The following is a 12,785-nucleotide window of genomic DNA, read 5'->3' on the forward strand; positions in this document are numbered from 1 at the left end:
ACTGGTTTGCTTTAAATCCACTACTTTGTTATGCCAGTCTAGAAACTCTGACTGTTGTGAGTTGTTGATATATTTATTTTTTCTTTGCATATTTTCCAGAGTTTTCATTGTATTACCTGAAGTTATTTGTTCTAAAATGTTAATTCTAGAAAAAGTAGGCTGTCTGTATACATGTTTGGTTTGGTATAAAAAGAAATGGTATTTTCAGTAGCAATTGAGTATTAGGTTTATTTTTAAATTTCTTATTTAAGAGTTACTTATAAGGGTTTTTTTTAAGAGTTACTTATAAGTTTGAAGGACAAAACTATTGCAGTATAAACTGCCTTTCAAAATTATGATTGCATGCTAGTATATTAAGTAAATGTGAACCCCCTTCTGTTCTCTCTTCTTGAAAAAAATAAAAAAATTAACAACTAAAATAACATTTTTCAGGAGGGAGATCCAAGATGGCAGCAGAGTAGGTAGAAGTTACAATCACCTCCTCCCAGGATCAAATTAGAATTATAACTCAATTATAGGACAATAAACCTGAATAACCAACTGAAACCTAGCTGAACAGAAGTCCTATAACTACAGATTTACATAAGAAGCCATGCTGAGACTCATAGGAAGGGCAGAGACTCAAATGGCTGCATCCATGTGCAGTTGAGAATCTAGAGGGATATCTCAGCTGCAGAGGTCCCCCCCTGAGGAGTGAGAGCTCTGAACCCTCTGCCTGGCTCCCCAGCCCGGAGCACAAGTGCCGGGAAAAAGAGCCTGCATAACATCTGGCTGTGAAAATCAGTGGGGATTCTGTCCACCAGAGTGAGGTAGTAGGCTGCTAGAAACCCAGGTGTCCTCTTAAAGGGCCAGTGCACACAATCTCGTCTGCAGGCACTCACCCTGAGCTCTGGCAGAGGAATGACAGCTCAGAGAAGACAAGTCATACAGGGAGAGATTGGGTTCTGTGAGTTTGGGGAGAAGGCTGGAGGGACAGCTGCCAGTGTCCCTATCTTGAGTCTCTGTCCCATGCTGCTCACAGATACCATCTTTCCTGGATTGAGTTCTCCCCTCCATGTGGCATCAGCCTGGGGGAATGCACTAGCCCCACACTCCTGACTCCCTGTGGTGCCACCCTGCCAAACTCTCACCTTACAGAGTATTGAGGAAGTTGAGGGAGACTTGGGGTATCAGAAATGAGATGCACAGGGAGTCTGAGTGGAGTGGCATTAGGGCAAGGTCTGATTTTTCCATGTGTTCAACTGGCAGCATCCATCACCCCCCCCCCCCCTTGACATCAGCCTGAGGAGATGCACTAGCCCCATTCTCCCAACTCACTGTGGCCTCACCCTGCCAAGATTGCAATGAGCAGGGGATTCTGCTGGCTGTTACCAGTCTGCACCAGTGTGCAGTCTTTCTTGGATGGCTCTCAAGAAGGTAGCCCATGGCTGGTCATAGTGTCTCACATTGACCTGCACCAGAGTTCATCCCAAGAGGCCTCAGAACCAACACACCTGGTGGCTGGCTTTGGACCACATGAGAATATCATCCTACCAGTTCCATAAGTGGCATATCTGAAGGGAGATCTTGGTAGGCACCAGACATGCTGGGGCAAATTCTGCTTTGTGAGGTCAGTCTTCACACAGCAGTTCATATACTGTGGTTGGGGTCAATCCTCACAGTCAGCCAGCCTCAGGGCCAATGGATGGCAAACAGCAGTCATGACTAAACTATACCAGTAGGGCTCACATATCCCTCACAAGGGACATTCCTGGAGCACCTAGCTCAGTTAATTAGGGGGAGACTGCATCACTGAGCCCACAGGGCACCTACTACATAAGGCCACCCTACCAAGATTGGGAGAAATAGCAGATCTGCCTGATACCCAGAAACAAATATAAAGAGTCAGCCAAAATGAGGAGACAAATGAAAGAACAAGAGAAATCCCCAGAGAAAGAACTAAATGAAATGGAGGCAGACAGTTTACCAGATATAGAGTTCAAAATTATGGTTATAAGGATGCTCAGGAACTTAGTGAGAACTTCAACAAAGAAATAGCAAGTATAAAAAAGGACATAGAAACCATAAAAAAGAACTAGTCAGAAATGAAGAATATACTAGAAGGAATCAATAGCAGACTAGATGAATCAGAGGATCAAATCAGCAATTTGGAACACAAGATGAACCCGAAGAGGCCTACACCAAGACACATAATCAAAATGGCAAAGGTTAAAGACAAAAAATCTTAAAAGCAGCAAGAGAAAGACAGTTATCTGCAAGGGAGCTCCCATAAGACTGTCAGGTGATTTCTCAAGAGACATTTCAGAGCAGAAGGAATTGCATGAAGTGTTCAAAGTGATGAAAAGCAAGGACCTACAACCAAGATAACTCTACCCAGAAAGGCTATCATTTAAAATTGAAGGAGAAATAAAGAGCTTCCCTGACAAAATGCTGAAGGCATTTATTACCACCAAACCAATATTACAAAGAAATGTTAAAAGGACTTCTTTAAGAAGAAGGAACATAAATATGTATAATAAAATGGCAATAAATATGTTTGTATGGATGACCACTTTAAATGTAAATGGATTAAATACTCCAATCAAAAGACAAAGGGTAGCTGAATGGGTAAGAAAACAAGACCTGTACATATACTGTTTACATGAGACCCACCTCAGAATGAAAAACACATAGACTAAAAGTAAAGGGATGGAAAAAGATATTTCATGCAAATGGAAACCAGAAAGACACTAGGGAAGCAATTCTTATAGCAGACAAAATAGACTTTAAAACAAAGGTTATAATAAGATACAAAGAAGGACATTACATAATGGTAAAAGGATCTATGCAACAAGAAGATACAACCCTTGTAAACATTTATGCATCCCACAAAGGAGCACCTAAATATATAAAGGAAACCTTGATGGATGTAAATGGAGAGGTTGACAGTAATGCAGTCAAAGTAATACCCCATTGACATCAATGGATAGATCTTCCAGACAGGAAATCAACAAGGAGACAGCAGCCTTAAATGACACTAGATCAGATAGATTTAATTGATGTTTTCAAGAGCATTTAACCCCAAAGCAGCAGAATATACATTCTTTTCAAGTGCACATAGAACATTTTTTAGGATAAACCAAGAGTTAGGACAGAAAACAAATTTCAATAAATTTAAGAAGATTGAAATCATATCAAGATCTTTTCTGACCACACTGGTATGAAACTAGAAATCATTTACAAGAAAATAACTGAAAAACACATCAACACATGGATACTAAATAACATCTTTCTAAACAATGAATGGCTTAACAATGAGATCAAGGAAGAAATCAGAAGATACCTTGAGACAAAAGACAATGAGAACATAACAACCCCAAATCTATGGGACACAGTGAAGGCAGTTCTGAGAGGGAAATTCATAGTATTATAGACCTATCTCAAGAAACAAGAAAAATCTCAAATAAACAATCTAACCTTACATTTAGGGGAACTAGAAAAACAACAAACAAAGCCCAAAGTGAATAAAAGAAAGGAAATAATAAAGATCAGAGTGGAAATAAATGAAATAGTCTAAAAAAATACAAAAAATCAATGAAACCAACAGCTGCTTGTTTGAAAAGATAAACAAGACTGATAAACCTTGAAACAGACTAATCAAAAAAAAAAGAAAAAGGGCCCCAGTAAATAAAATTAGAAATGAAAGAGAAATAACAACTGACACCTCAGAAATAACAACTGACACCTCAGAAATACCCTTTGTATTTGTACATACAAACAACTATATGCTAACCAATTGGACAACCTGGAAGAAATGGATAAATTCCTAGAAACATAAAATCTCCCAAGACTGAATCAAGAAGAAATAAAAAATCTGAACAAAACAATTACAACCAACAAAATCAAAGCAGTAATTTAAAAAACTCCTAACAAAAAAAAGCCCTGGACTGGGTGGCTTCACAGGTGAATTTTACCAAGCGTTCAAAGATCTAACACCTGTCCTCAAACTATTCCATAAAATTCAAGAAGAAGGAAGACTTCCAAGCTTATTTCACAAGGCCAGCATTATCCTAATTCCAAAACCAGATAAAAACAGTGAAAAGAAAGAAAATTATAGGCCAATATTTTTGATGAACAGATGCAAAAATTCTCAACAAAATATTAGCAAACTGAATTCAGCAATGCATTAAAAAGATTATACACCACGATCAAGTGGGATTTATTCCTGGGATGCAAGGTTGGTACAATTTTCGCAAATCATTCAATGTGATATGCATAAACAAAATGAAGTATAAAAATACATGATCATATCAATAGATGCAGAAAAGCATTTGACAAAATCCAGCACCCATTTATGATAACTTTCAGCAAATAGAGGGAATAAAGGGAACGTACCTCAACATAATATAGGCCATATACGACAAACTAACAGCTAACATACTCAATGGAGAAAAACTAAAAGTGTTTCCCTTAAGATCAGAGAAAAGACAGAGATGTTCACTTTTACCACTCCTATTCAACTTAGTTCTGGAAGTCCTAGCTACAGCAATCAGATAAGAAGAAATAAAAGACATCCACATAGGATAGAAAGAAGTAAAACTGTCATTATTTGCAGATGGCATGATACTTATACAGAGAACCCTAAATATTCCACCAAAAAACTACTAGAAGTGATAAATGAATTCATTGGAGTAGCAGGATACAAAATAAGTATTCAGAAATTGGTTATATTTTTATGCACCAGTAATGAAATATCAAAAAGGGAAAATTAAGAAAACAATCCCATTTGCAATTGCATGAAAAATATCCGGGAATAAATTTAACCAAGGATGTAAAAAACCTGTACTCAGGAAATTATAAGACACTGAAGAAAAAAACTGAAGAAGATACAAATAAGTGGAAGTGTATACCATGTTCATGGACTGGAAAATTAACATCATTAAAATGTCCCTACTACCCAAAGCAATCTATAAATTCAATGCAATTCCTATCAAAATTCCAATGGTGTTTTACACAGAACTAAAATAATCCAAAAATTTATATGGAACCACAAAAGGTTTTGAATAGACACAGCAACCTTGAGAAAAAAGAACAAAGTCTCAAGTATCACAATACCTGATATCAAACTATAGTACAAGGCTAGGGTAATCAAAACAGCATGATACTGGCATAAAAACAGATACGTAGGCCAATGGTATGGAATAGAGCCCAGAAATAAACCCACACCTAGATCGTCAATTAATATATGATAAAGGAGGCAAGAACATACAGTGGGATAAAGATAGTCTATTTAATAAATGGTGTTGGGGAAATTGGACAGATACATGCAGAAAAATGAGACTAACCCACCTTCTTACACCATATATGAGAAAAAATTCAAAATTGATTAAAGATTTAAATGTGAAACGTGAAGTCATAAACCTCCTAGAAGAAAACATTGGCAGTGGACTCAAGATAGTTGCAGATTGAGTGGAAGCTACACTGACACTCTCCCAGGACCAAACTGGAATTACAACTAAAATAGAGAAAAAACATCCTGAAGCATCAACTAAACACTAGCTGGAGAGCGCCCTCATAACCGAGGACCTAAAGGGGACACCGCATAGAGACTGGTAGGAAGCTTGGAGGCAAGAGAGGGTTGGCTGGGCTCCCACAGAAAGCACCTGAAGGTGCAGAGGGATACCTCAGTTGTGGGGGTTTCCCACTGAGGGCTCTAGGGCCTAAACATGAAGCTGGGCTCCCCAGCCCAGAGCACCAGAACTGAGAAAGGTACCCACATAACATCTGGCTGTGAAAAGCAGCAAGGTTTCTGTCTCCCAGTAAGAGACAGCTGGAAATGTAGGCACCTTCTTAAAGGGCCAGTGCACAAAGTTTTGTGTGCAGCCACTTACCTTGAGCTCCGGCAGGGGGAGGGCAGAGTGGACTAGAGCTGTGTGTGAAGAACCTGGGGTTTTGGGCTGTGGTTTTGGGGTTTTGAGCTCTGGAGAAGAACCTGGCGTTTTGGGCACAGGAATCCAAATGGCCTCTCAAAGGGCGGCCATCTGGATTTCTGTGCTGAGTCATTCCCCCCATACTACAGAGGACATTTTTCTCAGGCAGACCTTTGCCAGCCAGGCAGCTTTTGCCAGAGGGAGAAGCAATTACCCCATCCACTTGCCCCACCCTGTGGAGTTTCCTCCTTGCTGTGATCTACAGCCTGAGGCTCATTAAGAGACTAAGATCAATTAGCCTGCAGGCAGAGGCGGACCTCTGGGAGCTTTGAATCTTTGCCTGACCTGTTCCTAGACCGGGGCTTGGAAAAGCAGACTTTAGTCTGCATCTTGGTCCTGTCCAAATGCACCCAGGCCCAGCAGAGGGATCAACAAGCCAGCCCAGCGGAGGAGACCATAAGCCTTGAGTTGGTGATAGCTCCAAACAGGGTACTCAGTGCCAGTCGCAAACAGTATCTGACATTGGCCTGCACCAGAGATCCTCCAAAAAGACTGAGAGTCCTAGCAGATCCATCAAATACATAGAAACAAACTCAAATAGGCAGCCAAAGTGGGGAGACAAAAAAACACACAACAAGCCCCAAATGAAAGAACAAGAGAAATGTCCAGAAAAAGAGCTAAATGAAATCGAGATAAGCAATCTCTTAGATATAGAGTTCAAAATACTGATTGTAAGGATGCTCAACAGCGTGAGAAAAGATATGGAAACTATGAAGGAAGTTAAGAATGACATAGCAGAAATAAAGAATACATTGGAAGGAATAAACAGCAGATTAGAGGCAGCTGAGGATCAGATCAGCAAATTAGAAGTCAGTGTAGAAAAAAATCACTCAATCAGAGATCCAAAAAGAAAAACAATTAAAAAACAGGAGGACAGTCTAAGGGAGCTGTGGGGGCAACATGAAACTTAACAATATTCACATTATATGAGTTCCAGAGGGGAAGAGAATAAGCAAGGGGTAGAGAATTTGAAGAAATAATGGCAGAAAACTTTCCTAAACTGGTCAAGGAAAAAGTCACACAACTTCAGGAGGCACAGAGAGTCCCAAGCAAGAAGGACCCAAAGAGGCCCACACCCAGACACATCATAATTAAAATGCCAAAACCCTCTGTTTAAGAGAGAATCTTAAAGGCAGCAAGAGAGAAGCAATTTGTTACCTGTGAAGGAGCTCTCATAAGGCTGTCAGCTGATTTCTCATCAGAAACTCACAGGCCAGAAGGGAATGGCATGAAGTATTCAAGGTAATGAAAAGCAAGGATCTGAAACCAAGACTACTTTATCCAGCAAGGCTATCATTCAAAACAGATGGTGAAATAAAGAACTTCCCAGCCCCCGCCCCCCCCCCCCGCCAAAAAAAAGGCTAAACGAGTTTATCACCACTAAACTAGCATTGCAAGAAGTGTTAAAGGGACTGCTGTAATAATAGTAAGAAATCAAAAGAGAAACATAGGCATGAAGAATTAAAATGGCAATAAATAATGACCTATCAATAATAACCTTAAGAACTTTAAATGAGAGATTGACAGCAATACAGTCATAGTCAGGGACTTGACCACTCCCCTGGCTTCACTGGATAGATCTTCCAGACAAAAAAATCAACACAGAAACAGTGACTCTAAATCACACACTAGAACAGATGGATTTAATTGACATTTATTTCACCCCAAAGCTGCAGAATATATTTTCCTGTCAAGTGCATATGGGACATTCTCAAAGATAGACCACATGTTACGATACAAAACAAGTCTCTACAAGTTCAAGAAGATTGAGATCATATCAAGCGTCTTGGATCACAATGGCATGAAATTAGAAATCAACTACAGTAAAAACACTCGAAAACATTCAAACACATGGAGGCTAAATAGCATGTTATTAAACAATGAATGGATTACCAGAAAGATCAAGAAAGAAATCAAAAACTTCCTGGAAACAAATGAAAATGATCACACAACCCAAAATCTATGGGACATAGTGAAAGCAGTCCTGAGAGGGAAATTCATAGCACTAGAGGCTTACCGCAAAAAACAAGAAAAATTTTTAGTAAACTGTCTAACCCTACAACTTAAAGAATGAGAAAGCTCTCCTGTGAACGTGCTCGGACCAGGGCTTTTGTTTGCTGGGAATTTTTTTATTAGTGCTTCAATTTCATCAGTTGTTATTGGCCTATTCAGGTTTTCTGATTCTTCCTGATTCAGTTTTACATGATCTCACTTATATGTGGAATCTAATAAGCAAAACAGACTGAGGAACAAAATAGATCCAGAGACATAGAAGCATGGAACAGACTGATGAATCTTGGAGGGTGATGGGTGGGTGGGGAGAGATTAATCAAAGAACTTATGTGCATATATGCACGACCCAAGGACACAGACAATAGTGTGATCAAGACCTGGGGGACAGAGGAGGCAGATGTGGGTGGAGGGGATCCATGGGGGAAAAAGGGTATATCTGTAATACTTTCAACAATAAAGATAAAAATAAATAAATAAATAAATAAATAAATAAGAAGAAAGAAAGGGAAAGGAAAGGAAAGGAAAAGAAAAAAAAAAGAAAAGAAAAGAAAAGAAAAGGAAAAGGAAAAGAAAAGAAAAAAGAAAAAGAACAGGCAGTAAATTCTTTGATATTTCTCTTAGCAATATTTTTTCTGATATATCTTTTTGGGCAAGGAAATCAAAAGAAAAAGTTCAGGGAGTTCATCAAAATAAAAAGTTTTGCACAGCAAAAGAAACCATCATCAAAATGAAAAGACAACCTTCTGAATAGGAGAAGATATTTGCAAATGATACATCTGATGAGGGGTTAAGTATCCAAATTTTATAAGGAACTCATACAGTTCAACAGCAAAATACCCCCCAAACAACCCAGTTAAAAAAATGGGCAGAGGACTTGAGTAGACACTTCTCTGAAGAGGACATACAGATGGCCAACAGACATATGAAATGATGCTCAACATCACTAATCATCAGAGAAATTCAAGTTAAAACCACAGTGAGATATCACTTCACACCTGTCAGAATGGCTACCATCAACAAATCAGCAAACAAATGTTGGAGAGGATGTGGAGGAAAGGGAATCCTGGTTCAGTGTTGGTGGGAATGCAGACTGGTGCAGCCACTATGGAAAATAGAATGGAGGCTCTTCCAACTAATACAAAATAATATTGAATGTAAATTGTGATTGAAAAATTTAAAAAGTTTAAAAAAAAGAACACAAAAAATTTTGAGGAACTTTATGATTTAAAAAAATTAGGAATAAAACAGCAGAATCTTTCATGACTTTTCAGAGGAATATACATTTTCTTACAGAAAAAAAAAGTTTTTTTTATTGGATTAGAATCCTGCAATAGATTATGTGAATTTTTCTACCTCCTTTTTTATAATTGTCTGTTGATGTGCCTGGTCTGCCACCATCCAGAGGTCAGAACTGTTATTTTTATCATTGAGCCTAACACCTAGCCTATGACTGATGCTTAGAAGTGTTAGTTGAATGAAAGAATAATGGATTTTTTCCTCTTACTGTGTGCAGGAGTTGGAGGAGCTTTAGAGAATGATGACCCTTCCAAAATGGTGATGGTATTGGCTGCTACTAATTTCCCGTGGGATATTGATGAAGCCTTGCGAAGGAGATTAGAAAAAAGGATTTATATACCTCTCCCAACAGGTACAATGCATTCCCTTTACAGTGTTTCAAAATTTTTTTTCTTCCTGTTATCTTTTTCCCCCCTTATCTTTATTCCATTGACATTCTGCTAAAAGATGTTGACAGCATCACAAAACCTATTTGTAGTAGATGGAATAGAGGCCACTGTACTCTCTTGAAGTTCCCTACGTTTCAGAGCAGCTCTTACACTTAGAGCAGTATTCAGGTTAATAAATTGGGTAGGACATCTAAGTTTTTACTTTTAAACTTTAAGTCTTTAAAAATAAAGTTTTCTTGATATCATTTTCAAAATATACTGCTTTAGAAAAATACCATTTTATCCTGTTGATGAATCTTGAAATTTTCTTACGTGAACTTTTCTTTTTATATTGAGATAATCAATGAAATGTATAAACTTTTAGTGTATAATTTGATGAGTTTTGACAAGTGAATATTCCTGTTTAGTTATTATGCTGCTCAAGATGTAGAACATTTCTTTTACCTCAGAAAGTTTCTGTGTACCTCCTACCAATTAATTCAAACCCCTTTTACTTTCCTGATTTTTATCACCATAGATTAGTTTTACCTATGATTAAACTCCATATAAATGGAATGATGACATGTACTTGTGAGTGTAGTTACTACTCATTATAATGTTCTTGAGATTTATCCATGCGCTTACATGTATCAGTGGTTTATTTGTGATATCATTATACTACAATTTGTTTTCTTTTTGAAGGACATTTGGATTATTTCTAGATTTTGGCTATTATGAATGAAGCTATAAATATTCTCCTACAAATCTTTTTATATATGAATGTTTTTAGTCTTTTGGGTAACATAGATTAGAATGGAATCGGTGGATCATAGTGCAGGTATATGTTTGATTTTGTAACACCCAAACTGATTTCCTTAGTGGTTGTACCATTTTATACTTTCATCATCAACAAATGAAATTCCAGTACTTCCACATCCTTGTTAAAGTTTAGTATTGTTGGTATTTTAATTTTAGTCATTTTAGTTAAGTGTGAAATGTCATCTTACGGTTTTAATTTGCATTTTTCTGGTGACTAATGATGTAGAGCACCTTTCCAGGTGCCTATTTTTCATTGGTATTTCTTTTGTACAGTGTCTTTTCAAGTCTTTTGTGCAGTTTTCAATTGGTTTATTTGCTGTCTAATCCTGTGTAGTTCTTTATCATATACAGGCATTGTTAATCTGTTCTTCCATTTTGTGGTTTCCCTTTCAATTTTCTTTATGGTGTCCTTTGATAAGCAGTAGTTTTAATTTTGATGACGTCTTCTTGTCAAGTTTTTCTTTATGGATAGTGCTTTTTGTGTCTTAAGAAGTCTTTGTTTACTCCAAGGGGCAAAGATTTTCTCCTTCATGATGCCTGCGGTCACAAATGGGAAGGTTCAGTGGCTGAGGGTGACCCCACATCTGGAGCTTGGGATAATCTGGAATGTCTCCACCCACATGCCTAGTGGTTGAGGCCTGGGGCCTCAGCTGGAGTACCTCCATGCTACCTTGGCTATTGCATGTGGCTCCAGGACAGTCAGATTTCATACATGGTATCTCAGGGCTCCAGGTGTGATTGTTCCACTGGAAAAGGTGCAAAATACATTATTAGGAACTAGCCTTAGAGGTCATATATCATCACTTCTGATTGCTCTGGGTGGAAGTATTTTCAAGCCCAGCCATTTTCAGGAGGAGGGGAATTAGACTGCTGTTGGGTGGGAGAGTGGCAAGGCCCCATTGTAGGATCATGTGGGATAAGAGAAACTCTTGCAGTCATCTTGTTCAATTCAATCTTCTCTGGTCAATGAAAGGCAAGAAGTCAAGTAACAGGACAGGTGGAGCTTGGCCTTATACTCAGTCTCCTCTTAGTTCTTGCATCTAAATATGGCAGTGTCCACCTGGTCAGCCTAATGGACTCCTTTCTCCAGCCCCCTTCCTCCAGCCCCCTTCATGTAATTCTGTTTTGCTCTATAACCACCAAGGCATCATTGAATCTTGTAGACTCTGAGTGACTCTCATTTTCTATCACATCAGTGTCAGAGGTTTTCTTGTTGTTGTTGTTTTACCCCAAGTTCATACCTTCTCTCTCTCTCCTGTTTGTGTCATTTACCTTTTATAGTGCTCTGTTGTACTTTTCCTACTGACCTTTTTTCACTCTGGTACATGTGTGCTTCTTTCTACTTCCATGTCATTATTTATGATGCTCCCATTTCCTAGATTGTTCATTTTTTCCCCTTCCATTTAAATTTTCAAAGTCGACATTAAAGCATTTAATTCTGAGGTTTTCTTTGCTCTGGTCTATCTCCCTGTGTGGACTCCATGTCCCTGGGTGTCTCATCTGCATTTTCAATTTCCCTTTACTCCTGTTTGTTCACTAATGGTGGTGGTGATGGGACATTTACTGAGTGCTGACTGTGGGCCAGTCTTTCATTGTCTTATATTAGCTCCTTTAACTTTCACAATAGTCTTATGAGGTAGAGCCTGATCTTTATTTTCCTTATGAGGAAGCTGAGGCACTGAGAGGTTAAGTATCTTGCCCAGGGCAGCAGAAAAGGGATGTGAGCACAATCTGGCCCCAGCACACACACTGGTTATCCACTTCACTGAACTGCGTAGCGTGCTGAAGTAGAATTGTTATCACAGCATTTATTTATATTTAGAATGTGTCTTAACTTGGCTATGTAGCAGTCTTTATATTATTATTAACACATTAACCCCTCGTTAAATCCTTTTAAAAGGTCATTACATATCATCAATTCAGTTTTATGGAGCTGATAAACCCCATTTAGAATCTCCTAACAAATCACCGATACAACCAGTATTAAAAGTTAATTTTTCCTAAAGCATAGTTATTAGGGAAAAGGGGGACACTTCCAACTAATCTTCAGACCACCAGGTCTGAACAGGTTCATTTAAGTTGGCTGTGTAGAACTTCCTTTCTTGGGGAGAAAACATTTCATTAAACTTGGTGTTTAAGTTTTTAGGGCAGGCCACAGTAAATCATTTGCTTTACAATTACAGTAGTGGTCTAATATTGGGACAAATGAGCAAAGTGATATTCGTTCACTAACAGCCACCTGCTCCATGTGAGGCACTATGAAATGAGTTATTCTCTTAAGTTCAGAGTTCTTACTGGGCCATCAGGAGCACAGCTACCT

At 38.4% G+C, this 12,785-nt stretch overlaps 1 protein-coding gene across 1 annotated transcript in view; it reads left to right on the top strand.

Moving 5' to 3' along the window:
- Nucleotides 1-12,785, top strand: part of KATNAL1 (katanin catalytic subunit A1 like 1) — a 75,893-nt gene that overhangs the window by 56,601 nt on the left and 6,507 nt on the right. Inside the window, exon 9 of the mRNA XM_016213565.2 lies at nucleotides 9,496-9,630. Within this exon, the coding sequence (XP_016069051.1) occupies nucleotides 9,496-9,630 (135 nt within the window). The remainder of the gene's footprint in view (nucleotides 1-9,495; nucleotides 9,631-12,785) is intronic.

This window comes from Miniopterus natalensis, chromosome 2, assembly GCF_054644295.1.
Source record: "Miniopterus natalensis isolate mMinNat1 chromosome 2, mMinNat1.hap1, whole genome shotgun sequence".
In the NCBI taxonomy this organism is placed as follows: domain Eukaryota; kingdom Metazoa; phylum Chordata; class Mammalia; order Chiroptera; family Miniopteridae; genus Miniopterus; species Miniopterus natalensis.